This window comes from Megascapheus bottae, chromosome X, assembly GCF_031878675.1.
Source record: "Megascapheus bottae isolate mThoBot1 chromosome X, mThoBot2.hap1, whole genome shotgun sequence".
Lineage (NCBI taxonomy): Eukaryota > Metazoa > Chordata > Mammalia > Rodentia > Geomyidae > Megascapheus > Megascapheus bottae.
Window position 1 is genome coordinate 50,057,697 of NC_143547.1, and position 26,888 is coordinate 50,084,584.

Below are 26,888 nucleotides of genomic sequence, written 5' to 3' on the forward strand. Positions count from 1 at the left end.
TATCCCTTTAAGCTCATTCCAGATTCTTGTACTAACTCATTTAGGTGATCATTCATGACGACTTCAAAGCCAATTGTATCTCACCTTTGAACTGTATATAGTAACTGATTCTTGCTAGAAATTCAGAATATCCTGGAAATTGTCAGGAAAAATTTAAAAGAATCTACTGTATGTGAAATCAAATAAGGAAATGACCAATAATGAAGCATTGTGTGTGTGCGTGTGTGTGTATGTGTGTGTGTGTGTGTGTGTGTGTGTGTGTGTGTGTGTGTGTGTGTGTATAAAATTTCTGGTCATGGGGCTTGAACTCTGGGCCTGGGTTGCTGTCCCTGAACTCTTCAGCTCAAAGCTAGTGCTCTACCACAGCGCCACTTCTGGTGTTCTGGTTGTTAATTGGAGATGAGAGTCTCAAGGTCTTTCGTGCCCAGACTGGCTTTGAATTTTGATCCTTAGATCTCAGCCTCCTGAGTAGCTAGGATTGTATGGTCCTTTTTTTTTGAAAGAATGAGAGCATTTAATGAACATCCAGTGTTGTGGCTTCAAGCCACCAAGACACAGGTACCCCTAATACCCTTAATCTTCTCCTGGCTCTTCTGCTGAAGAATTTGGCTTTCACAATGACAGGCTGCTTAGGGAGTTTTCCTTTCCCCAGAACTTTGTAGTAGCCCGATCGAACCACATCAATGATAGGAGCAACTCCAGTCTTGTTTTTGGCAGCATTTACCCTTATCTGCTCTCTGACCAATGTCCACAACTTATCAAGATTAACAGTTGGACAAAAGCTCTGATTCCTCTTTAAGTGGTAATGCCTCATACCAACTTTCCCAAAGTAACCTGAGTGATATTTGTCAAAGTTGATTCTGTGATGATGCATACCACCAGCATTACCGCGTCCTCCTGGGTGCTTCCTGTGTTTGCCGATGTGGCCGTGGCCATGGCTCACGTGGCCCCGAAGTTTCTGGGTCTTCCTCAGTGTGGATGGCATGTTGGGGGCCGGGACCAAAGAGTGTATGGTCCTTTTTACATGCAGTAATTAGAGTAGTCAAAAAAAGTAGATAATGGTTACCAGAGACAGGAGAAAACTTACTGTTTAAAGGGAAGGAGTTTTAGTGTGAGGTGATGAAATGCTGAGAGGGATAGTAGTAGACATTGCATAACAAGCTGAATTATTTATTGCCACTAAATTATATACTTTAGAAGGGTTAAAATGGTAAATTTCATGGTATATATATTATAGTGCAATTACAAAGCACTAAAAGTTGTCTGCCTTCTCAGGATATAGTAATTTTGCTGTAGCACATATAAATACTTTTAGAGAAGGGACAAATGCCATGTAAGACTCTGTATGAGAAAATCATCTAGCCAGGTACCAGTGTGTGATCCACACGTGTAATCCTAGCTACCCATGAGGAGATCTGGGTGTTATTCCAAGCCAGCTCAAGCAGTAAAGTCTATGAGACTTATTTTCGATTAATCACAAAAAGTTGGATATGGAGCTATGGTGCAACTGGTAGAGTCCCAACCCAGAGTAAAAAAGCCATTGCTGGCCGGGAGTTTGGCTTAGAGGTAGAGTGCGTGCCTAACATGCATGAAGACCTGGGTTCGATTCCTCGGCATCACATATTTAGAAAAAAGCCAGAAGTGGTGCTGAGGCTCAAGTGGTAGAGTTCTAGCTTTGAGAAAGTCCAAGGACAGTGCTCAGGCCCTGAGCCCAAGCCCAGGACTGACAAAAAAAAGCTATTGCTTTTTTTTTCTCCCCAGCACCCAGGCCCTGAGTTCAAGTTCCAGCACTGGCACATGCGCGCGCGCACACACACATCCATCAAGAAATGAAAATCACCTTAGACTTCCACTGAGTACAATGAATATCAACAATTTAACAAATAACCTGTTGGGCATATCAGTTTATAGTAATAAACTGTTTTAGCACACTGTTTTATAGGACAAATGATAAGGAGAACAAAATGGAAATAAGGTATTCTTTTCCTTTCTTCTGTGGTATAATATATAGACTTCCTTCATAATATGGAAATGTGATAGGAAGTCATAACTGTTCTCTTGTTGCTTGGGGGAAAAAAGTAATCATACATCATATATCCCTTAGTAATATTTTGGTAGTACTGAAGTTTGAATTCAGGGCATCACACTTGCTAGGCAGACACTGTACCACTTGAGCCCTGTCTGCAGCCCTTCCTTTTTTCTTGCTTTAAGTAATATTTTATTTTGCCTTTCCTGGGACTTGAATGTGGGGTCTGAGTGCTCTCCTTGAGCTTTGTGCTCAAAGCTAGTGAGTGCCCCACTACTTTGAGCAACAACTTTATTTCTGGGTTTTTGGTGATGAGTAAGAGGCTGATTGACTTTTGTGCCCAGGCTGGCCTTGAACTCTAATCCCTAGATCTCAGCCTCCTGAGTAGCTAGGATTACCAGTGTGAACCACCAGTGTGGGCTCTACATTAGTTATTTTTGAAATTGAGCATCATGTTTATACTTGGCCTGGACAGCAGTTTTGCTAATTATGGTTCTGACAGGCATGTGTCAACCACACCCAGATTTTTTTCTGACAATAACACTTGCAGGAAGTTATACTACCATTTGAACCACACCCCTAGCCTCTTTATACTTTATTTTTGGTATAAGTGTTATGAATTTTGCTTGAGGCACTCTAGACACCAGTTCCTTCCTTCTTTCCTTCCTTCCTTCCTTCCTTCCTTCCTTCCTTCCTTCCTTCCTTCCTTCCTTTTTTTCTTTTCTTTTTTTCCCTTTTGGTGCTGTGGCTTGAACTCAAGTTCTGGGCACTCTCCTTGAGCTATTGCTCTACCACTTTGAGCCAAAGCTCCACTTTGGTAGTTAATTGGAGATCAGAGCCCAGGCTGATTTGGAACCACAATCTTTAGATCTCAGCCTCCTGAGTAGCTAGGGTTACAGACATGAGCCATTGGCCCTGGCTTTTACTTTCTCAATTTTAAAGTTGCTTCACATCCATATTTTGGCCATAATTTTATGACTATTCATCTTTATTAGCTGTTACTAAAGCCATCTACTTATGTTTTTACTGTTTTATTTATTTTTTACCAGTCCTGGAACTGGTGCTCAGTCAGGGCCTGAGCACTGTACTTGAGCTTTCTCAAGGCAAGCACTCTACCAAAAGGCCAAACTCCCAGCCCTTTCTTTTGTTTTTATAGAACAAATCTGTAGGTTTTTTTTTTTGGTCTGTTGTGGGCCTTGGGCCTTGGTGTTGTCCCAGAGCTCTTCAGCTCAAGGCTAATACTGTACTCTTTGAGCCACAGTGCCACTTCCAGTTTTCTGGCAGATAAGAATCTCAGGAACTTTTGTGCATGGCTAGCTTTGAACCAATGTTGTGCCAAGATTGTCCCATGTTCTGGGAATAACCCCCTGCCCCCTTGTTCAGGGCCCAGGTGGCAACAGCTTGATGCTCAGTGGTTAGACATCTGAGCTCTGATTAAAGTGACCAGTGGTTTGAGTTACCAAATAGCCAATAGGTGATTTTAACTATGGAATTTCCCTATAAATGCTGTGTAAAATCCTTGTTCAGGACCTCTTAGCGTTGCCGGCTACGGGTACGTGGAGGTCCGAGTTTAGATTTGTAATAAACGACCCTTGCTTTTTAGCTTTGACTGTGGCCTCTGGTGGTCTTTTTGGGGTTCTAGGAATTCGGGTCCAACACCATGATCCTCAGATCTCAGCTTCCTGAGTAGCTAGGGTTGTAGACATGAGCCATCAGCATTCAGCAGTTGGATTTTTTTTTTGTTATAGTAATTATTTATTGTAGGATAGCTCCTGGCTTCTTATATGTTTACCTATTGAATTAAATCACACAATTCTGAGAAATTCAGTGGTACAGTGAGCTCCTGGACAAAGGTAGCTATTTTAGTTAGCAACAGTCCTGGTGGGAATGAGGGGAGTGTATGTTTCATAGCAGCCACATGTAGTAAGCATGAGCAGTAGAAAGGAGGCTGTTTAAGAACTGTCTGCAGGAAGAAATGTGCTTTTTGTCACTTAACCTATCCTGAACATCTTTCCTGTCTGAAAGGTGAGATTTACATAAGTGTTTTTAATGGCTACCTGCTATTGTTTATACAATTATTAGGCTGGCTTCTTGATTGCATCAACATAAAGCAGTTATGACTTACCTAAACAGAAAGGAAATTTGTTTGTAGGTGATTAGATTGCTTATAGAGTCAACAGAAAGGAATGTCAGTCAAGCTTGGAAAACAAAGCTTAAAATAAGCTAAGAGTACATGTCAGGAACCACTACAGACATTCAGGACCTTTAGCACTGCCACTGCTGACTTGTGTTCTCTTGCTATCCCTCCCACCCTCCTCCTGCTTCCCCGTTTCTGTCTCCTTTTCCTTCATCCCTTTCTTCTATTTGATAAGGTTTGTTATGGAGGCTTCAAACTCAGAATTGTCCTACAGTATCTTTTTTTTATTGTTGTGGGCCTTGAACTCTGGGCCTGGGCCTTGTCCCTGAGCCTTTCAGCTCAAGACTAGTGCCCTACCACTGGAGTGAGCCACAGCGACACTTCTGGCTTTCCGGTGGTTAATTGGAGATAAGCATCTCTTAGACTTTCTGCCAGGGCTGGCTTTGAAGCAAGATCCTCAGATCTTAGCCTGCTGATTAGCTAGGATTATAGGCTTCTAATTAGCCTCTAAATTATCTTCCTATGTGCTTATTTACCACCAGTATATCTTCATTAACTAGTTGTTTAGGGCATTGGCTCATTCTTTAATCAGTTTTAATCACTAAAACGTGTAAAGATTTTTGTACGTTTGCTGGATAATTAGCATCATTATTCTTGTAGGTGGTGGGTTTATAAAATATTTGGTCAGTTTTGTCATTTCCAAGCCAAGCACTGGTGGCTCATGCCTATCATCCTAGCTACTCAGGAGGCTGAAATGTGGGGATCAATGTTTGAAGTCAGCCTGGGCAGACAGAATCTCCAGATTCTTTTTTTAGCTTAATGAATTAATCATCATCATCATCATCATCATCATCCATCATCATCATCATCATCGTTGAACAAAGGGCTAATAATTCCATAAGTCAGGTTATGAGTACCATGTTTTTTGGTCAATGTCACCCGTTACTTTGTTCTCCAGATTCTTATTTCCAATTAACTAGTGAAAAGCTTGAAGTAGGGGTGTGGTTCCAGGGTATAATGCCAGCTATAATTCAAAAATCTGAGGGAGAGCATGATACCCTCAGTTTCAACATTGACATTTACCCTTTCCAACCCTACCAAACTTATATCACTTTTTACAGTTTACCACTTCTTTTTTGAGGGTAGGTGGGGGGTGGGGATGCAAGAGTTTGAACTCAGAGCCTTACACTTATTAGGTGGGAAGTCTATCACTTGAGCAAAATAAATGCTTTTCAGGTTTCTCTACATAAATGGTAAGATGGTAGTAGTTTTAAGGGTTTTTTTTTTTTGCCAGTCTTGGGCTTAAGCTCAGGGCCTGAGCACTGTCCTTGGATTTTTCTCAAGGCTAGAACTCTACCACTTGAGCCTCAGCACCACTTCTGGCTTTTTCTAAGTATGTGGTACCAAGGAATCGAACCCGGGTCTTCATGCATGCTAGGCAAGCACTCTACCACTAGGCCAAACTCCCCGCCCTAGTTTTAAGTTTTTATATTTATTTAATATTTTTAAACAAGTGATTTGGGGGTACTCCTTTGTCTTTTTCCCCATGGGGAATCTGTAGATGGTGCTGGTGGGAAGGCTCAGCGGTGAAGCCATGGTTGAATTCTCATCATTGCCCTTGATTTACCTACAGATCCACTCTGACCAGCTTGAATCAGGTCTTGACGAGGAAGAAAAAACATTCCAACTTCTAGTCTCCTTAAGATCTAAGATACCAGCCTCAGGCACTGGTGACTCACACTTGTAATCCTAGCGACTGTAGAGGCTGAGATGAGAGGATTGAGATTCAAAGACAGCCCAGGCAGAAAAGTTTTTGAGACTCTTATCTCCAATTAATGCCCAAAAGCTGGAAGTGGAGCTATGGCTTAAGTGGTAGTGTGATAGCTTTGAGTACAAAACCTTAGGGTCTATACCCAGGTTCTAAATATAAGCCCTAGGATACACACACACGCTTAAGATACCCAAAGTGTGAAGTTAATCTATAGCATGGTGGAAAAATAGCTGACTGGTGTGCTTTGTGATGTCATAATCTAGTCTTGTTTCCCTCAGTCTCCCAAACTCCTGGCCCCTAAGACAATTATTTGAAGCTACTTCTAGCTCTGGACTTATGAGAGTTGAATATGTTTGATTTTTAGCTTCCATTTAATTAATTAATAACTAATTAACTAATGCCAGTCCAGGGACTTGAATTTAAGAGTTTGGGCACTGTCCCTGAGCTTTTTGCTCAAGGCTAGCACTCTACCACTTGAGCTATACTTCCACTTCAGCTGTTTGGTTGTTAATTGGTAATGTCCTGCAGACTTTCCTGCCTGGGCTAGCATTGAACCATTATCCTCAGATCTTAGCTTGAGTGGCTAGGATTACAGGCATGAGCCACCAGCACTCAGTTAACTTTTCTTTTTTTCTTTTTTTTTTTAAATTGTAGTACCAGGATTTGAATTCCAAGCCTTGGGCTTGCTAGGCAGGCACTCTGCTACTTCCCCTCAGCCACATTGTCTTTTTGACCGTACTAGTATGTCTGAGTATTAACTGCTAATCTTTTGGGAGTAGTCAAATGAAAAGAACAATTATATTTTAAAGCATACACCTGCCCACACCACACCTGTTGTTTCATCAGCAATCTAAGTCCTTTGTTTATATAATAACAGTTGTCTGAGGAAATAAATTAGACTTAATATTTGGAAAGTAGGTTAACTAATAAGATTAATTTTCAATTTAAAGGCTCACACAATTTAAGGAATGCATTATATCAAATAACAGAGAAGCTAATGCTTTTCCTTTTGTTTATATTTTACAGGAGGTAGTGATTTTAAATAAAACGCAAGCAAGTAGGTAGAATTAAATTGATATGGAAAAACTGTGTAGATGACTTGAAGGCAGCTAAGATAGTGTTGCTTGCGTAGCCAGAAATGATCCATATATTTAACAAAACAGGCATTTTTTTTTATATCTCTGATATAATAGAAATGGATTGTTTAGGTTGTTTTAAAATGTTATCATTGCCTGGTGCTGGTGGCTCACACCTGTAATCCTAGCTACTCAGGAGGCTAAGATCTAAAGATTGCTGTTTGAAGCCGGCCAGGGCAGGAAAGTCTGTAAGACTTCTTATCTCCAGTTAGTTACAATAAGCCAGAAGTGGAGCTGTGGTTCTAATGGTAGAGTGCTAGCCTTAAGCACAAAAGCTCAGGGACAGTGCCAAGGAGTAGAGTTCAAACCCTAGGACTAGAAATTAAAACAAAATAAAATGTTATCATTGATCTTAATGAATGATTTCCATTTTGGTAACTCCTGGAGGTCAAGAGGATTGTGGTTGCCAGTCCTGAGGCTTGAACTCAGGGCCTAAGCACTGTCCTTGGGCTTTCTCAAGGCTAGCACTGTACCACTTGAGCCAGCATAACACTTCTGGTTTTTCTATGTATGTGGTACTGAGGAATTGAACCGGGGTCTTTGTGCATGCTAGGCAAGCACTCTATCACTAGGCCAAATTCTCAGCCCTGCATTTAACATTTTTGCTCATCTCAGATGTGACAAGGGCTCAATTGTGAAAATGCTAAGTTCTACTTTACCAGATAACATTAAATAGTTTCCATAATTGTACTGATTTGTAATAGCCAGTTGTATAAGAAAGGTTTAGTGAGGTGCTGGTGGCTCATGCCTGTAATCATAGCTAATCAGTCAGGATATTGAGCTCTGAAAATCAAAGTTTAAAGCCAGCCATAGCAGACAAATCTGAGGAACTCTTATTAACTACCTTCAGCTCAGGGAAAGCACCCAGGCCGTTAGTTCAAGCTCTAGGAACAAGTGCATATACACACAAACATACACATACTATCAAAAAATCATTTTTTACTATGTGATAATTTATTAAGCATTTATAAACTCCTAATCAGGAGGACTGCGTATTTTAGGGGAATAGAAAACTAACATTTGAGCTCCTGTGATCAACCTTAAGATGTTTTGAGCCAATCAATCTTCATACAAGCCACATTTTTTGTCAGTCATAGGACTTGGGCTCTCTCCCGGAGCTCTTCATCTCAAGGCTGGCCCTCTACCCCTTGAGCCACAGCACCACTTCAAATTTTTTGGCAGTTAAATGGAAATGAGTCTCACAGACTTTAGTGCCCAGCCTAGTTTTGAACCAAGATCCTCAGATTTCAGCCTCCTGAGTAGCTCATGCCTAGGATTATAGGTATTGAGCCACAGGTGCTCTGCTTTACAAGCCACACTTTGTACTGGCTTTGTGCAGTTTGTTTCTAAACCAGCTGTGAGGGTGTGATCACCGTGCTGCTCTTTCTCTCAGCAGAGTGGTGATTAACAGAGACGTTCATCTGGGTTTAGGGAATGGCTAAACATACTCTATTCATCTAAAGTTGTTTCCCTTGGTATTGTTGGGTGAATAGCTGTCTGAGGCACTCATTACTAATAGCTACAAGACTGACTTCTCTCTTTGATATTGTGATTCCCAAAGCCTTCATCCCTCCCCCAGCCATAAAGTTGTTGGTGCCCTTACTCTGTTTCCTGAGTCATTTTGCTAAGTGCCAAGTGAGGTTACAGCTTAATGTTCTTGGTTTCATACCTGTAAGTTAGACAATTATAACTTAAAAGATCTATTACAAAATCAGTCTCAATTGTATACATATATGTGTGTGTAATAGAGTAAAGTAACATGGAATTTCTCTGAGGTTGTGTGTGTTAAGCTCTAAGTAGTTAGGAATTTAAGCTAACCATGCAGGTGAATTATGGAAGCTGAAGGAAATATCTATGTGTTCACAGTTGATTTGACATGCTTAAACTAGGCTTAGTGGTAATATGATGGCCTGGATATAACTTTAATAACTTTAAATTGAGTTCAAACATTCTGCCTTCTCCAATGTATTTACTTTTTTCTTTTTTTTGCAGTAGTGAGAGTTGAATGCAGGGCCTCTCATGTGATACACAGGCACTTGACTACTTGAGCTTTCCCCATAGCCCATGACTATTCAGTTGTTTAGTTTTTGTTGGTCATGGGGCATGAACAGTGGGCCTGGGTATTGTCCCTGAGCTCTTCAGCTCAAGGCTACCCCATACCCCTTGATCCTCAGCCCCACTTACCCTTTTCTAATGATTTTTTAAATTAAAGAATTGATTAACATTGATTTTTATATCATATTTCAAATATGATTTTTAATTTGAGATAAGAGTCCTAAGGTCTTTAGTGCCCGTCCTAACTTTGAACTTCAATCCTCAGATCTCAGCCTCCTGAGTAGCTAGTATTACAGACATGAGCCACTGCGCCTGGCTATTCAGTTGTTTTTTTTTTTTTGCCAGTCCTGGGCTTGAGCTCAGGGCTTGAGCACTGTCCTTGGACTTTCTCAAGGCTAGCACTCCACCACTTGAGCCTCAGCACCACTTCCGGCTTTTTGCTATGTATGTGGTACCGAGGAATCGAACCCGGGTCTTCGTGCATGCTAGGCAAGCACTCTACCACTAGGCCAAACTCCCGGCCCTATTCAGTTGTTTTTAAAAGTGACTTTGCAAGCCAGGTACCAGTGGCTCATACCTGTACTCTTAGCTAACTCAGGAGGCTGAGACCCGAGGGGTCGTGATGCAGAGTGAACTGGGGCAGGAAAGTCTGTGAGATTCTTATTTCTAGTTAATCACAGAAAAAGCAGAAAGTTGGGAGTGAGGGGAGGGAAATGGTGACAAAAGCATGAGAAAGGGTATCAATTATTTGTGAAGTAATGAAGTAATGCACCTTCTATCTGGTGAATGTAATGTAACCCTTGTATTAATTACAGTAAAATATAGGAAAATAAAAGAAAAAGTGACACTGTGGCTAAAGTGGTAGAGTGCTGTCCTTGAGGGAAAGGAACCTGGGCACAGCACCCAGGCTAAAAAAGTTCCAGTCTAGGACCAGAAAAAATAGAAAAAGAAAAAAGTGCCTTTGCAGGATGTAGTGATTTATGCCTGTAATACTAGCTACTCAGGAGACTGAGACTTGAGGATCGAGGTTCAAAGCCAGCCCATGAGACTCCTCAATTAACCACCAAAAACCAGGAAGTGGTGCTGAGGCTCAAGGAGTAGGGTGGTAGCCTTAAGCTGAAGAGCTCAGGGATAGTGCTTAGGTCTAGAGTTCAAGCACCATGACCACCAAGCACCATGACCACCAAAATAAAGTGCTTTTGTAGCAGGGTGCTAGTGGCTCATTTCTATAATCCTAGCTATTCAGGAGGCTGAAAGCTGAGATAACAAGGCTAGCCCTGGTAGGAGAGCCTATGAGATTTATATTTAATTATCCAGCAAAACAATATGAGTGCAGCTGTGACTCAAGTGGCAGTATGCTAGCCTTGAGCAAAAAAAAAAGCTCAGGGACAGCATCCAGGCTCTGAGTTCAAGCTTCAGGACCAGCACATACCTCCTCCTACCCCCCATTGCTTTCGTGCCTCGCTACTATCTTTCAATTCCTTAGTCTGAAATGTGCTGCAGATATAGATCCTTGCTTTATTTGGCCATTATACAATATACATATGCACATGTACATGGCCTGGTCCATCATAAATAGTTGTTATTTGACAATAAAGAATATACAGTGGTTGCCAAGACAACTGGCCAGCACACTTCAAAAGTTACTTCACCGATGAAACCAGATAGGATGGAGATGGGTTCCAGACTATGGAACACAACCACCAAGTGCAATGTTGTAAACAGTGTCTGGATCCTGATTGGAGAAAAAGGAAAGCAATAGAGGCTGCTCTTGGAAGATCTGGGAAAATTTCAACACACAATGTGTATTGATTGTAATTTGTGTGTGTGTGTGTGTGTGTGTGTGTGTGTGTGTGTGTGTGTGTGTTTATTAGCAGTACTAGGGTTTGAAGTCAAGGCCTCCTGCTGGCTTAGCAGTTGCTCTGTTACTTGAGTTACTTCCCAACGCCCCCCAACCACTTTTTTATGCTATAGTTGCTTTTTCATTTACTTAGGGCTGGCCTTAGACATCAGTGCTTCCTAATTCTTACATGTAGTTGGGATTATAGATGTGTATAGAGATGTAGTCTCTCATTCATTTTCTTACCTGTGGTAGTAGTCGTGTGGTTGTGTAGGAGTCCGTATTTTTGGAAATGAGAGCTGAAGTATCATGATTTCTAAAAGTTAAATTCAAATGGCTTAGAAAAATAAATATAAGAAATATGTTATCAGTTGTTAAGGTCAGCTGTTAATTGTACTATTTCTGCTCTTAAGTATTAGGTATTATACTTTATACAACTTGAATAAAAAGTTGATATACATGAACATACATTATCTCTGTTGGGTGCTCGTGGCTCAGGACATAGTTACTCAACAGGATGAGATCTGAGGATTGCTATTTGAAGCCGGCTCCAGCAGGAAATTCTATGAGGCGTGTATTTCCAGATAACCACCAAAAAGCCAGAAGTGGAGGGGTGGCTCCAATGATAGAGCACCAGTCTTGAGTGAAAAAGTTAAGGGATGTTGAATAGGCTGTGAGTCTAAGACTCAGTATTGACACACACATATACACATAAAGAAAAAGAATTGTACTCCCCAAATATTTGTTATTTTATTAATTTATTATTATTATAGAGATAATATACAGAGGGATGACAGTTACAATTACATGAGTCATGTAATGAGTACATTTCATTTTGTACAGTGTCTTCTGTTCCTCAGTTTCTTCCCAGCTCCACCCCTGAGTTGTGAAGTTCAGTTTCAGCAGTGTCCAGTGAGTTTCAGTGTTTCACTTTTTTGCTCTTTTCCCCTCAATTTCTGTACCCTCCCCTAACCCTTGCAAAGATGTACTTTTTTTTTCCAATCCTGGGGCTTGAAGTCAGGGCCTGAGCACTGTGTCTGAGCTTCTTTTGCTCAAGACTAGCACTATCATTTGAACCACAGCACCACTTTGGGCTTTTTCTGTTTATGTGGTAGTGAGGAATTGAACCCAGGGCTTCATGCATGTTAAACAAACACTCTACCTGCATTCCCAGCTCCGGAAAATGAACTCTTGAATACACCATACATAAGGTAAAGACAGAATAATCAAAAACTAAAAACTGAAAAAACACGAAAAAGTATCAGTGCATTCTAATTGTTGATGTACCTTACTGTCGGGCTTTTTAGTCCTTGGTTCCTCCCGAACCGCAGGAGGGAAACCGAGAGAACAGGCCCCGACCAGGACAAGCTGAGAAAGGAGAGGGCCGACTGACCGCCTACACTCAGCCCTCCCTCGCCGGAGGACAATCAGACATGTCAGGGAGACCCGTCAAGGCAGGAACTCGTTTGTTGAGGAAGTACATTCAGCTAATATAGGGTGCAGGAGCCTGTCAGCAGAAAGGTGGGTAGGGTAGGGGAGGTCCACGTGTTTCCACTCACTATAGGTCTCAGCAGAGAGTGATAAAGCAATATTTGTACCCAGTCGTAATCAAGTCTCAGCAGAAAGTGATTCACAATACCGACAATATAGCTCAAAGTTAGGCATGGCGTTCATACATGATAGCTCATTTCTTTGTGTGGTTATCTTATTCAGTGATGGAGATTCATGGGCCAGCCTGACTCTGCACTCGGCTCCCAACACCTTACAAACACATTAGGTGAAAAAAATCCAGTCACACCATGTCATGAGAAAGGGTATTAATGTTTGTGAAGTTATGCTCCTTCTATCTGGTGAATATAATTGTAACTCTTCTATTAATCATAATAAAAATTATTTTAAAAAATCCAGTCACAAAATGCCACATGTTGAATAAATTCATTTATAAGAAATCACTGGTATAGACATCCTGAGTAGATGGTAATGGGAAGCAGTTGCTAATGAGTTTCTCTTAGGGGTAAATGGAAATAAACAACCACATAGGCATTATGGTTGCACCTGCTTGGGAGTGGAGTATACTAAACCCCACTGATGTAGCACCTTCTCTAGACTCCATTCAGCTGCTATTGCTGGAGGTCTCAGATCCTAGCTGATTGTTCACAGAAATTCCTCACCATGTGACCTTTCCATATGGCTTCTTATGTGTCTGTGCAAGGCAGGTGGCTTCTATAGATTGGGTGCTGGCATTGATGACAAGGAGTAGCCCACAGGCCTTCCTTTTCCCTCCTCACAATGCCTTTCATAACCTAATCCCAAATTCAGAGTCACTGCCATCATGGTCTATTCCCAAAGTCTAGGGCACATCTGGGGTAAAAGGAATTCAGTTCCACTTCTTTTTTGTCAGTCGTGTGGCTTGAACTCTGGGCCTGGGTGCTGTCCCTGAGCTCTTCACCTCTAGGCTAGTGCTCTACTACCTTGAGATACAGTACCAATTCTTGTTTTCTGGTAGTTAATTGGAGATGAGTCTCCTGAACTTTCCTGTCTGGGCTGACTTCAAACCAGTGTCTTCAGATCTCAGTCTTCCTGCATAGCTAGGATTGCAGGTGTGAGCCATCAGCACCTGGCTTTCCCTGAGCCAGATCCAGCACTCTACCACTTTCAGGATTTTTTTTTCTTTTTTTGGTAATTAATTGTAGATAAGAATCTTAAGGTCTTTCCTGCCAGGCTGTCTTCAAACTGTGATCCTTAGAAATCAGCCTCCTGAGTTACCAGCATGCGCTGTGAAAGGTCTAGAAGGAGAAACACTCCCGAAAGGGGAAGAGCCAAAATAGAGGCCCCGAGACCAAGTCACTGGGGCATGGGATGGGAGATCGGTGAACACACATCTAGGTGGGCATGGGTAAGTGATCAGCTAGCACATTGGTGACTGTTGGATAGGTTTTGACTTGCTTGGTTGGGCCTTCATTCTGTCTATTTTTCACATTAAGTGAAATTGTATGGGAAAATGAATAGGAAAAGCACTTTATGAAGTGTATGCTATTTTTACTATGTTTTGTGTGATTGTTTTTCATTAGTTATAGGAACAGCTTTGCTTTGCCAAAGGTGAATAAAACCTTTTTCCTAAGCAAGGATAAAAGAATGCTGGCCATATTTTATACCAGCACACTTGCAACTAGAGAAACATGAGGGAAAGTTGTGCAAAAATTCTTTCCATGGCTGAATTAACAAAAAAAATTTTTTTAAACAGGAATGTAAAGAAGAAACAGAAATGGATCCAAGCATGGGTGCGAGTTCTGTCACAATTTCTGTAGAGGGGATGACATGCAATTCCTGTGTTCAGACCATTGAGCAGCAGCTTGGGAAACTGAATGGTGTTCATCACATCAGAGTAAGTTTGCCTGGAAATCAGTGCTGTTGACTAGAATTGCTTCTAACCTTGGACCAGAAGCAGACATACTGACACATTTGCTAAGAAAGACTGCTGCACTCCTAAACCTGATTCTAAAGAACTTTGGCTTGTCCTGTTAATTCCCCCCTCCCTTTCTTTGGTCCCATATCTGGGGCTTCAACTCAGGGCCTGGGTACTGCCCCTGAGCTTTTGTGCTCAAGGCTAGTGCTTTACAACTTGAGCCACAGCTCTACTTCCAGCTTATTGTAGTTAATTGAAGGCATTGCTGTCTAGGCTAGTTTCCAACTCTGATCCTCAGATCTCAGCCTCCTGAATAGCTTGAAACTACAGATGTGAGCCACCAGTGCCCAATTTGTTAATTCCCCTTTATTTTTATTTTTATTTTTACTCTCCTGGGTCTTGAATTCTAGGCTTGTCCTTGAGTTGTCATTCAGCTTATTTTTTGTTCAGGTAAGCACTCTACCTGTTGAGCTACAGGTCCACTTTGGTTTTCTTGATTAGTCTAGTATAGAATTTCCTGCCCAAGCAGGCTTTGAATCGTTATCCTCAGATCTCAGCCTCCTGAGTAAATAGAATTACAGACGTGTGCCACTGGCACCTGGTTATAAATTCCCTTTTAAAGAGAAAAAGCTGGATATGGCAGAGCCAAAATAATTATTTGAATCTAGGAGATTGAGGCCAGCTCAGGGAACCTAGATAAATCTGGTATAAAAAAGAGAGGAGTAGCTAGGCGCAGTGGCTCACACCTGTAATCCTAGCTACTCAAAAGGCTGAGATCTGAGGATCAAGGTTCAAAGCCAGCCAAGGCACTAAAAAGCCCTTGAGACTCTAATCTCCAATTAATCTCCAGAAAACTGGAAGTGGTGCTCTGACTCAAGGGGTAGGGTGGTAGCCTTGAGCTTAAAAAGTTCAGGGACCACACCTAGGCCCAGAGTTAAAGTCCCATGACTGACCCAAAAAAATGGGGCCAGGAGTTTGGCCTACTGGTAGAGTGCTTGTCTAGCATCCACGACGACCTGGGTTCGATTCCTCAGTACCACATACATAGAAAAAAGCCAAAAGTGATGCTGTGGCTCTCTAGTGGTAGAGCTCTAGCTTTGAGAAAACCCAAGAACAGTGCTCAGGCCCTGAGCCCAAGCCCAGAACTGACAAAAAAAAATGACGGGTATGTTGGGGTAGAGGGAAGGGGAGAGAGGGAAATGAGTAAAGGAGGGGAAAAAAGAGAATAAAAGTGTTTTTCATGAAACCGTTTTATGATTTAAAAATTATCTGAGCATGTAATCTTGACATTATTGTGGTTAACTTTGAATGTAGTGCTTTTAAGACACATAGAATTAGATTATCTTCTTAGATAGCCCAAGCTTTGTTTGTTATACGGTGAAAATAGAACAGTGTTAAGTATCAGCATTACTAGACTAAGCATCCATCACTGTCCTCACAACATTCAGGAAAGTATCAGTAAGAAAATTTAGCTGGGTGCTGGTGACTCACACCTGTAATCCTAGCTAATCAGGAGGCTGAGATCTGAGAATGGTGATTCAAAGCCAGCTCACTCAGGAAAAGTTCGTGAGACTCTTATCTTCAATTAATCACCAGAAAACCAGACAGAAGTGGTGCTGTGGCTCAAGTATTAGAGCATTAGCCTTGAGCTGAAGAGTTCAGAGACAGTGCTCAGGCCTAGAGTTCAAGCCCTACCAACGATGACAAAAGAAAGAAGGAGAGGGGGGGGCAGGGAGGGAGGGAGGGAGAGAGGGAGGAAATGAAAGAGAATGAAAATAAAATTTAGAGAATTTGGTGCCAGGAGTTTGGCCTAGTGGTAGAGTGCTTGCCTAGCACTGGGTTCAAGTTCTCAGTACCATATATACAGAAAAATGCTGGAAGTGGTGCTGTGGCTCAAGTGGTAGAGTACTAGCCTTGAGAAAATTCAAGAACGTCCTTAGTTAGGCCCTGAGTTCAAGCCCCAGGACTGATAAAAAGAAGAAAAAAAAAGAAAATTTAGGGGCCGGAAGTTTGGCCTAGTGGTGTAGTGCTTACCTAGTATTCATGAAGACCTGGGTTCTATTCCTCGGTGCCACATACATAGAAAAAAATGTTGGAAAAGGTACTGTGGCTCAAGTGGCAGAGTATTAGCTTTGTGAAAGCCAAAGGACAGTGCCCAAGCCCTGAGATCAAGGCCCAGGATTGGCAAAAATGAATAAATAAATAAATAAAACTTAAAAAAGCAAACTCTCAGCTCAATTTTAATTTGGTTTTTAAGTTTATGTGCCAGTGATTGATTGCATATGAAGATTCCATTCTTAAAAACTTGTTTGTTAAACTTGACATTTGAAATATGATGTAAAAAAATCAGCGTTAATAAAATATTTTAATAAGAAAAGAAAAGAAAATTTAGAGAATTTAAAATGGGGGCTGAGAGTATGACTCAAGAGGTAGAGGGACTGTAGCAAGCATGAGTCTCTGAATTCAACCTCCTATATATTACATATATACATATATGTAATATACATATATACACACATATACATATATTATTTGTGTATTATTATATACATATACTATCACAGCAGAATTTTTCACAAAAGTAAAAAACAAAAATTGCTCTTTGTGGGGGTGGAGTGGGGTGGGGTGGGATGGATATGATATGCCAGTACTGGGGCTTAAACTCAGGGCCTCAAACTCTTCCTTATCTTACTTAGTGCTGGTGTTCTAACACTTGAACCATACCTCCACTTTGGGTACCTTGCTAATTAACTAGAAATAAGAATCCCTGGGATCTTTTTTTTTTTTTTTGGCCAGTCCTGTTGCTTAAACTCAGGGCCTGAGCATTGCCCTTGAGCTTTTTCAAGACAAGAGCTTGACCACTTGAGCCACAGCACCATTTCCAGCTTTTTCTATGTGTGTGGTACTGAGGAATGGAACCTGGGATACAGTTATATTTGTCAGGTAGTATGTACATTACTTGTTGAACATTCATACCCCTTCACATGTTTTTCTCCCAGTTTCCCTCTCCCCACCCCTAAGAATCTCTGGGATTTTTGTCTGTCTTGACTAGCTTTGAACCACAATTCTCAGATCTTAGCCTCCTGAGTAACTAGGATTACAGGAATGAACCACTGGCGCCTGGCTATATACCATGTTCTAAAGGGAGTGTTTTCCAAATGGACACCAGATTTAGCATGTATTTAAAATTAGACACCCAGTGGATTCTTACTCCTTATATTTTAAGTGTATGAGTCATTAATTGGAATTGGAACATTTTATGGGCCCTAGATCAGATACTTATGGAAGTCCTGCTTTATCTAAACTTTACTTTTTCCTATTTAGTCTTCATATATTTCAAAAATTGTTTTTGAATTTCTTTTTGTATCTAAACTTTATTGTATTTACAATGTTGTTGTCTAAATTCTTAGTAAATTTAGTGTATATTGGCTTTAGTTGGCCTTGTTTCTTTTAACAAAAAAATTGATTACTTGCCTGGGCATGGTGGCTCACTCCTGTAATCCTAGCTACTCAGGAAGCTGAGATCTGAGAATCTCTGTTCAAAATCAGGTTCAAAGCCATCTGGGACTGTGAGACTCTTATCTCCAATTAATCACTAGAAAACTGGAAGTGGGGCTGTGGCTCAAGGGGTAGAGTAGCAAGGGGGCAGTAGCCTTGAGCTGAAGAGCTCAAGGATAACACTCAGGCCCAGACTTCCAGCCTCATGACCCACAAAAAAATCGATTACTTGGTACAATGTAATTTTTAATTTTTTTTCAAAATTGTTATTATAAAGGTGATGTACAGAAAGGTTATTGTTTCATAACTTAGGTAAAGAGTACATTTCTTTTTGAACTGTATCACCCCTTACCTGCTCACTTCCAGTTTTTCTTCTACCATCCCCACGTACAAGTTGTATAATACCTTTTCAACATAGTGTCTAGTGAGCACACAATCTGATTTTTTTATGAGGTTTGACATATTTCCTTAGTTCTGAAGTCATGTGAAATGTGGTGCTAATATGTAGGCAGTTATTCTCCAGATCTGAATCTGTAGGTAATTAATTGGTTGTGGGGCTTGAACTCAGAGTCTGTGTACTGCCCCTAAACTTTTTTGCTCAAGGCTAGTACTCTACCAACAAAGGAGAAAAAAAAACAAAAAACAAAAAAACCCCACCTTGTTTCTATTTGTTGGAGTTCATTTTGATAAAGCTGTAGGTAATTTTTTCCAAAGTCTGAGTTTTATATTCACCTTGGCCATTGAGTACAAAGGGAACTTTGGATCCATTGCCTATTTGTTTGGGGGAAGGAAGTGTTTCTCATCTGTTTACTGTACATTTTGACTAGCTAAGATGATGTTGCTCCTTGTGATTAGGAAAGCATTATTTACCCAGTGTAATATGCCTTCTCCCAGAGGCATCTGTGTAAATACTTAGACGTTTTCACATATTGTAAATCTTCTGTACTTACCATCTATTTTGGTCTAACTCCAGTTTAGATGCTTTTCCATTGCTTCTTTCCCCCAAAGCCCCCAGCAAAGATATGGTTATATTGAATTTTCTTTGGAGAGTAAGTGAGTTTGAAAGTGGTAACAGGCAATAGTCATCCTCCTTGTTTATTATGCTGCATGTTTTCTCAAGTGATATCTTCAGAATATCCAAATTAAAAAAAAACTTGGTTAAACATTTAATGGATAATTTTTGTTGATTGGGAAAAAGAAGAAAAGTGGCTCTGCACCCTTCAGACCTAAAGCTTTAAAAAAAATTAGTTCTTAGGCCGAGAGTGTGTGGCCTAGTGGTACCCTGCTTGCCTAACAACGCACAAAGTCCTGGGTTTGATTCCTCTGTACCATATACACAGAAAAAGCCCGGAAGGGATGCTTTGGCTCAAGTGGTAGAGTGCTACCCTTGAGAAAGATCAAGGACAGTGCCCAGGGCCTAATTTCAAACCCCAGGACTGGCAAAAAAATGAGTTGTTTAATTTTAGTGAATAATAAGTGTGTGACAACTCTACTTACCCTTCAAATGAAGCCAGTTTACCTCCTCCACTTGATTGTAGATGGGGCTGCTGTGAGAGGCCAGCTCTCAGCCCTATCTACAATCTTACTGATTATAGAGTAGTGTCTGTGCTAATTACAATAAAGCTATTATAACTATCTAGAAGGTAGTTCACATAATTTTTCTTTCTTGTCCTTTTTTTTTTGGTCAGTTATGGGACTTGAACTTTGGGCCTGGGCGCTGTTCCTGAGCTCTTCAGCTCAAGGCTACCATCCTACCCCTTGAGCTACAGTGCCACTTTCAGTTTTCTAGTGGTTAATTGGAAATTGGACTCTCACAGGCTTTAGTGCCTGGGCTGGCTTTGAACCACAATCCTCAGATCCTCAGCCTCCTGAATAGCTAGGATTCCAGGCATGAGCCACCTCACCCAGCAGCCTATTTCTTTTTGAACAGAGTTCACTTAATTTTTCATCAAATAATGTAGGTCCTTATTGTCCACTGGCAACTAATTATTTTCTGAACCTACCAACTCAAGAGAATGTGATAGCATATACATTTATAACTATAGGGGTAGATATATTTTCCTTTGCTATTTGCAACTACATTGCTATTTCCCAAAACAGCCAACTTGCTATTTCTACACTGCAGCTCCCAGAACTCACTGCTGCCCAGTAAGGTCTGTATAAAGTCAGACAAGCACAATTGGACATTGATTAAATTGTAAAGGAAGAATGGCAGTGATATATTGTGAAACCACTTTGTGTTACCAATAGTGATTTAAATGAATCTCGGTGATAGAGATACTCAAGGATATGTTTTCCATGGTCATTACAATTTGATTATACAACATGAGAAGAAACACACTTCTGCCTTTTCTAGTTCTGCCTTTCTTCCTCTTATCAAAAACTTCTCTGAAATTAATAACAACTCTTGTTCTTCCCCCTTTCCCTCCCCCTCCATGCCCCCTCCTCCTCCTCCTTCATTTGTGCTAGTCCTGAGGCTTGCAGTCTGCTCCTGGATATTGTCTCTCCTGGGTGTTGTCTCTAAGCTATTTTGCTTAAGACTCTACCACTTAGCCACAGCTCTATTTCTGACTTTTTTTTAATTAAAGAATTTATTAACGTTGATTTTTACATCATATTTTATTTCTGACTTTTTAAAAATATTTTTATGGGGCCAGGAGTTTGGCCTAGTGGTAAGAGTGCTTGCCTACCATACACCAAGACCTGGGTTCGATTCCTCAGTACTATATATACAGAAAAAGTTGGGAGTGGTGCTATGGCTCAAGTGGTAGAGCTCTAGTCTTGAGAAAGCCCAAGGAGGCTGGGAGTTTGGCCTAGTGGTAGAGTGCTTGCCTAGCATTCACAAAGATCCGGGTTGAATTCCTCAGTACCACATACATAGAAAAAAGCCAGAAGTGGTGCTGTGGCTCAAGTGGTAGAGTTCTAGCCTTGAGAAAGCCTAAGGACAGCTCTCAGGTCCTGAGTTAAAGCCAAGGACTGGCAAAAAATTATTTTTTTGTGTGTGGGTCATAGGGCTTGAATTCGGTCTGGGCATTGCCCGAGTGCTCTTCAGCTCAAGGCTAAAGCCCTACCCTTGAGCCAAGTCCCACTTGCTATTTTCTAGGCGTTAATTGGAGGTAAGAATTTCAGGTCCTTTTGTGCCTGGGCTGGCTTTGAACCTTGATCCTCAGATCTCAGCCTGCTGACTAGGCTAGGATTTCAGGTGTGAGCAACTGCTCCCAGCCTTTTCTGTGTATATGGTACTGAGGAATCAAACCTGGGTAAGCACTCCACCACTAGGCCAAACTCCCTGACCCCAGATTTTTGTTTGTTTGTTTGTATTTTTGCCAGTCCTGGGGCTTGAACTCAGAGCTGGGCACTGTCTTTGGACACTTATTGCACAAGGCTAGCTCTCTACCACTTGAGCCACAGCGCCACTTCTGACATTTTCTGTGTGTATGGTTTCAGGGAATCTAACCCAGGGCTTCTTGCATGCTGTGCCATGCTCCTGACCCCCCCCACCCATTTTTTTATTTTTTACTAATAATTTTGTACTGTCTTTCCTTCCCTCCCTCCCTCCCTTCCTTCCTTCCTTCCTTCCTTCCTTCCTTCCTTCCTTCCTTCCTTCCTTCCTTCCTTTCTTCCCTCCCTCCCTCCCTCCCTCCCTCCCTCCCTCCCTCCCTCCCTCCCTCTCTCTCTCTCTCTCTCTCTCTCTCTCTCTCTCTTTCTTTCGTGAGGCCTAAATTAATTTTGAAGTCTGATAACTTCAATAAAAAGTTATTTCTAAGCAATCTCCATTTTGTAAAGTTCTGAGAAATCTCCCAACTGCCTCTTCTCAGGAGAACTGCAAGATGCTCCATCAGTTGTTTAGTCAGAGAGCTCGCAAGGACATTCAAAGGTCATCTCTAGGACTGCAGCTGTGTCCCACAGCTGGCAAGGACACCTAAGACTAAAGTTCTGTGGGAAACCATAACATCAAAACCGATAAGAAATTGTGGAATGTCCCTATGTAAAGGTTAACTAAAACATGAGGCTGTGAGAATGATAACTGAAACTTGTTTATTCTGTACTATAAAAGCTGAGCTAATTCTGTACTTGGGGCCTCCAAGGGTCACTAGTTTCTAAGGTGCGGAGGACCAAGCTCGATCTTGCTCAGAAACTGCTCTTTGTTGCTTGCATTGGTCGTGGTCTCTGGTGGTCTTTCAGGGAGATTGTGAACTTTGGGCACAACACTTTTTCTTTCTTTCTCTCTCTCTCTCTCTCTCTCTCTCTCTCTCTCTCTCTCTCTCTCCCTGTCTCTTTCTCTTTCTCTTTCTCTTTCTCTTTCTCTTTCTCTCTCTCCCTCTCTCTCTCTCTCTCTCTCTCTCTCTCTCTCTCTCTCTCTCTCTCTCTCTCTCTCTCTCTCTCTCTCTCTCTCTTTCTCTCTCTTTCTTTTTCTCTCTTTCTCTTTCTCCAGTCCTAGGGCTTGAACTCAGGGCCTGGGCAATGTCCATGGGTTTCCTTAAGGATAGAGTTCTACCACTTGAGCCATAGTGCCATTCCCAGCTTTTTCTGTTTATGTGGTACTGAGGAATCAAACCCAGGACTTCATGCATTCTAAGCAAGCACTTTACCAGTAGGCCATGCTCCAGGTCCTGTATTCTTTTTCTTAACATCCCTCAAGTTAAGTTTCAAAATGTGGCTTTGTCTATTTTTAGGCACCATTTAGAAAATTATCTTTGTCCAAACATAATTTGTATTCAGAAGGTACAACACAAATATATTTATGAATACATAAATACTGATTACTTAAAAAGTTAACATTTGGGCCGAGAGTTTGGCCTAGGGGAAGAGTGCTTCCCTAGCATACATGAAGAACCTGGTTCAATTCCTTGGTACTATATACATAGAAAAAAAGCTGGAAGTGGTAGAGCTCTAGCCTTGAGAAAGTCCAAGGAAAATGCTCAGGCCCTGAGTTAAAGTCCAAGACTGGCAAAAAAAATTAAGATTCTCCTGATCATAACTTCTGAATCATAATTAAGATTAATGTACAAACAATTTAGAAAGCAGCCTTTGGGGATCCACATTTTGACTAAGTCAAGGAGCTCTTGCTGGAGTTAGGAATGACATGATATAATTCTGCTGTTAAACTAGATAAGGTTGCTTTATTGAAAAATGCAACCATTGATCAGATTAAAGCTTTAATGAACAAATCACACACACACAGAACCAGCAGTCTCTCCTTTTTGAAGTAAATAGAATATGATTATTTTCTTTTTGCAGCTTTGTAATTTAAAATATGCTTTGGAAGCTATGTCTTAAATTGTGCTGTGAGCAAGTGTGCTGTTCTTATTTGTCCTGCCAATGCTAAGACTGTAGACGTTAAAGGGATTAACCTGAAGTTTAATTTCATCATCTCAGCAGCCTGTTCAAAGGAGAAAGAAAATGGGCAGATAATATGAATGGCTGGCTTCTTTGAAGCGGAAATTTGAAAACAAATTTAATTAGATACAAGTACTAAATGACTCCAAAGGTTAGTGTCCTGTTAACAAATGACTTTGTTCCCAAAACTTATAATGCTGGATTTAAAAAAAAGTTTTTGTCCTTTGTGCAGATAAACACTGCAATTTGTTCTCTTTGTAGATACTTTCATTTTTAAAGACTAAATTTCTCCTTCAATCTATAAATACATTAATTGCTCCCTTTAATATTAGTTTGTTATTATTATTATTATTATTGAAATTTCTCCCTTGCAAAAGAAACCACTTGTCCTATATATGTGTATATATACATATGTGTGTATATGTATGTAGTCTTTCCATAAGTATTGTGGCTATAGAACTATTTATGTATGTATGTGTTTACCTGATTGTGTCTTTTTTTTTTGTCGGCTGTCGGGCTTGAATTCCGAACTCAGAGCCTGGCCTGAGCACTGTCTTTAGGCTTTCTCAAGGCTAGAGCTCTACCACTTGAGCCACAGCACCCCTTCTGGCTTTTTTCTATGTATGTGGTACCGAGGAATCGAACCTCGGTCTTCGTGAATGCACGGCCAAACTCCTGGCCTCCCATGAACTTTTGTGCCTGAGCTGGCTTGGAATTGAATCCAGTGCTTCATGCATGCTAGGCAAGCACTCACTAAGCCACATTCCCAGCCCCTAACTGACTGACTGATTTTAAAGCAGACTGAACCAGTTTATATGAAAGCAAAAGGGAAACCACAAAAGGAAAGTAGGGAGACTATCCTTTTAGAGAAGGGCCTCAAAAAGGAATCTCTAGGAATCTCTAAGATTTGTCTTTGGCTAGCTCTTAGTAGTTTTTTTTGTTGTTGTTGTTGTTTTTGTGGTCATTGGGCTTGAAGGCCTGGGCACTGTCCCTGAGCTCTTTAGCTCAAGGCTACCACCCTACCCTGGAGCCAAGCCCCATTTACTATTTTCTAGAGGTTAATTGGAGATAAGAGTCAAAGGTTGTTTAGTGCCTGGGCTGGCTTAGAACCTTGATCCTCAGATCTCAGCCTCCTGAGTACCTAGGATTACAGGCCTGAGCAACCGTGCCTCGCTGCTCTTAGTAGTTTTAAGTGGAAAGCCAGAGTTTCTCCCATGTAAGCATATGCTTTACCATAGAGCACAATATACACACATTTTTCTTTGCTAGTACTTTAGCTCGCAATCTGGGCATGGGACCTGTCCCTTACCTTCTTTCCTCAAGAGTGGTGCTCTACCACTTCAACCACAGCTTCATTTCTGGCTTTTTGGTGGTTAATTAGAGATAAAGGGTCTCATGGAATTTCTTGCTCTGGATGGCTTTAAACCTTGATGCTCACAGCCTGGTGGTGGCTCACGCCTATAATCCTAGATGCTCTGGAGGCTGAGATCTGAGGATCAAGGTTCAAAGCCAGCCCGACACAAAAGGACCAATTAACCTCTGGAAAATGGGAAGTGGGATTTGGCTCAAGGGTCGGGTGGTAGCCTTGAGCTTAAAAGCTCTGGGACAGTGCCCAGGCTCAGTTCAAGCCTCATGACCCCTCCACCCCCAAAAAACCCTTGATGCTCACATCTCAGCCTCCTGTGTAGTTATGTTTACAGGTATGAGCTACCAGCACTTGGCTATACACACATTTCTAACACATAATATAATTTATATTAGGAGTATGTATAGCAATGACACTCTTATGTATTGTAAATATATTCCTTGGTTCAAAACTATAGGATGAATGATAAAGGCATGTTAGAAATTCAGGATAATTGATGAATTACTTCATTTTTTGACTTTAGTCTCTATTTCTGTAAAATGATACTCCTTCCTAGCTCTGAGTAATCTCTGATTACTTTTATGCTGAATTGTTATATGATAAATTTAAGAAAGTGGGCCTTAAGCTAGCTGAAGACCTACACACAGACAGAGCAGCATGCTAACCCAAATTTAGTATAGTGAAAAAAAAATTGGTTCAGGGGCGATAGAAGGGATTTCAGTATGCTAAAATTGTAGCTAAGAACCTTTCATAATGTGACTGCTATAAACCACAGCAATTCCTTCTGTTCTGCTCCTCTCCTCCCTGCCCCCAGGTCTGAGGTCTTGTCTTTAACTCAGTACCTGACAGTTTTGATCATTGGCTAGCATTCTACCAACTGAGCCATGCTTCCAACCCCAAGAAATTCCTTCTCTAAATCACTTCAAATTTAAAATAGCATGGGAGGCAATGTGAACTATAGTGGAGAAAAAAAATATGTGGTTCAAACAATACAAATATTTTATGCTTCTTGGGTGTTACTATTTAGAAGCCGCCTGTTGCTCAAAGCACAGGTGTAGAATTTTTAGTTTCACATTGTTGGACATCATCTAGCCTAATCATTTGTACAAAGAAATGGGCATGGTCGTTGGAATTTCATATATGCGTATTTCTTTTCTTCTTTCTAGTACTGGGGCCTGAACTCAGGGACCTGGACTCTATTCTTGGATAGCTCAAGGCTAGTGCTCTGCCACTTAAGCCACAACACCACTTCCAGCTTTTTTATGTGGTACTGAGGAATCGAACCCAGGGCTTCATGCAAGCACTCTACCACTAAGTCATGCTCCTGACCTATATATGTGTATTTCAATTGGATTTCTTTCATTGCTTTGCTGGGTTTCTGGACCATTTAGTTTTACTATAGAGAACCTATTGCCTTCACTCTTATCTGCTTAGACTGCTATAACAAGATACCCTAAATTAGGGGGTTATTCTTCGTTTTGTTGGGTACTGGTCCTGGGGCTTGAACTCAGGGCCTGAGTGCTGTCCCTGAGCTTTTGTGCTCAAGGCTAGCACTCTACCGCTTGAGCCACACTCCACATCCAGCTGTTTTGGTGGTTAATTAGAGATGAGCATCTCACAGACATTCCTGCCTGGACTGGTTTCAAATTGAGGTCCTCAGATCTCAGCCTCCAGTGTAGCTAGGATTACAGGTATGAGCCATTGGCACCCAGCTAATACTAGCTTTTAATTAAATTGGAAGGAATATAAGTAACAATTTACTAAGATTAGCCCTTTCTTCTCTTTTTTTAAATTTAATTTTATTTTTTCATATATTTTTTATTGTAATTAATAGAAGGGTTACATGATATTTGCCAGATAGATGGTGCATTAATTCCCATACATTGATACCCTTTCACATGTCTTGGTCCCCATTTCCCTCCCCTTCACCCCCACCCCTTATCTTGTTTTCCTCCGTTCCCTATCCAATTTCAAATAACCAAATACAAATATATCCGATATATCAGGTAACAAAGTGAGATACTGTAACAATATGAGATAACCAAGGGACAGCAAAAGAGATGAGAGATAACATAGTACCTTAAGAACAACGATCATTCATTATATGGCTTATTGTCATAATCAGTAGAAACCTTGGGCTCTCCTACCAGAGATTTGCAATAGAGCAAAACCTTGATACAAAAGGCCATATAGTAGGACACTAAATGAAAGGATCTCTAGGATATAGAAACATAAGCCCTTTCTTCTCTTTACCCAACTCTTATTTTTTTCAACACTTTAGAAAAGCACATATTTCCATGAATATCTTCCACA

At 41.0% G+C, this 26,888-nt stretch overlaps 1 protein-coding gene and 1 pseudogene across 1 annotated transcript in view; one reads left to right on the forward strand and one right to left on the reverse strand.

Annotated features, from left to right (window-relative positions):
- Atp7a (ATPase copper transporting alpha) overlaps window positions 1-26,888 on the forward strand; it is a 117,761-nt gene that overhangs the window by 33,987 nt on the left and 56,886 nt on the right. The window contains exon 2 of the mRNA XM_090326579.1: window positions 14,210-14,350. Coding sequence (XP_090182705.1) covers window positions 14,231-14,350 — 120 coding nt within the window. The 5' untranslated portion in view covers window positions 14,210-14,230. The remainder of the gene's footprint in view (window positions 1-14,209; window positions 14,351-26,888) is intronic.
- LOC150041061 (large ribosomal subunit protein uL15 pseudogene) lies at window positions 540-990 on the reverse strand (annotated as a pseudogene).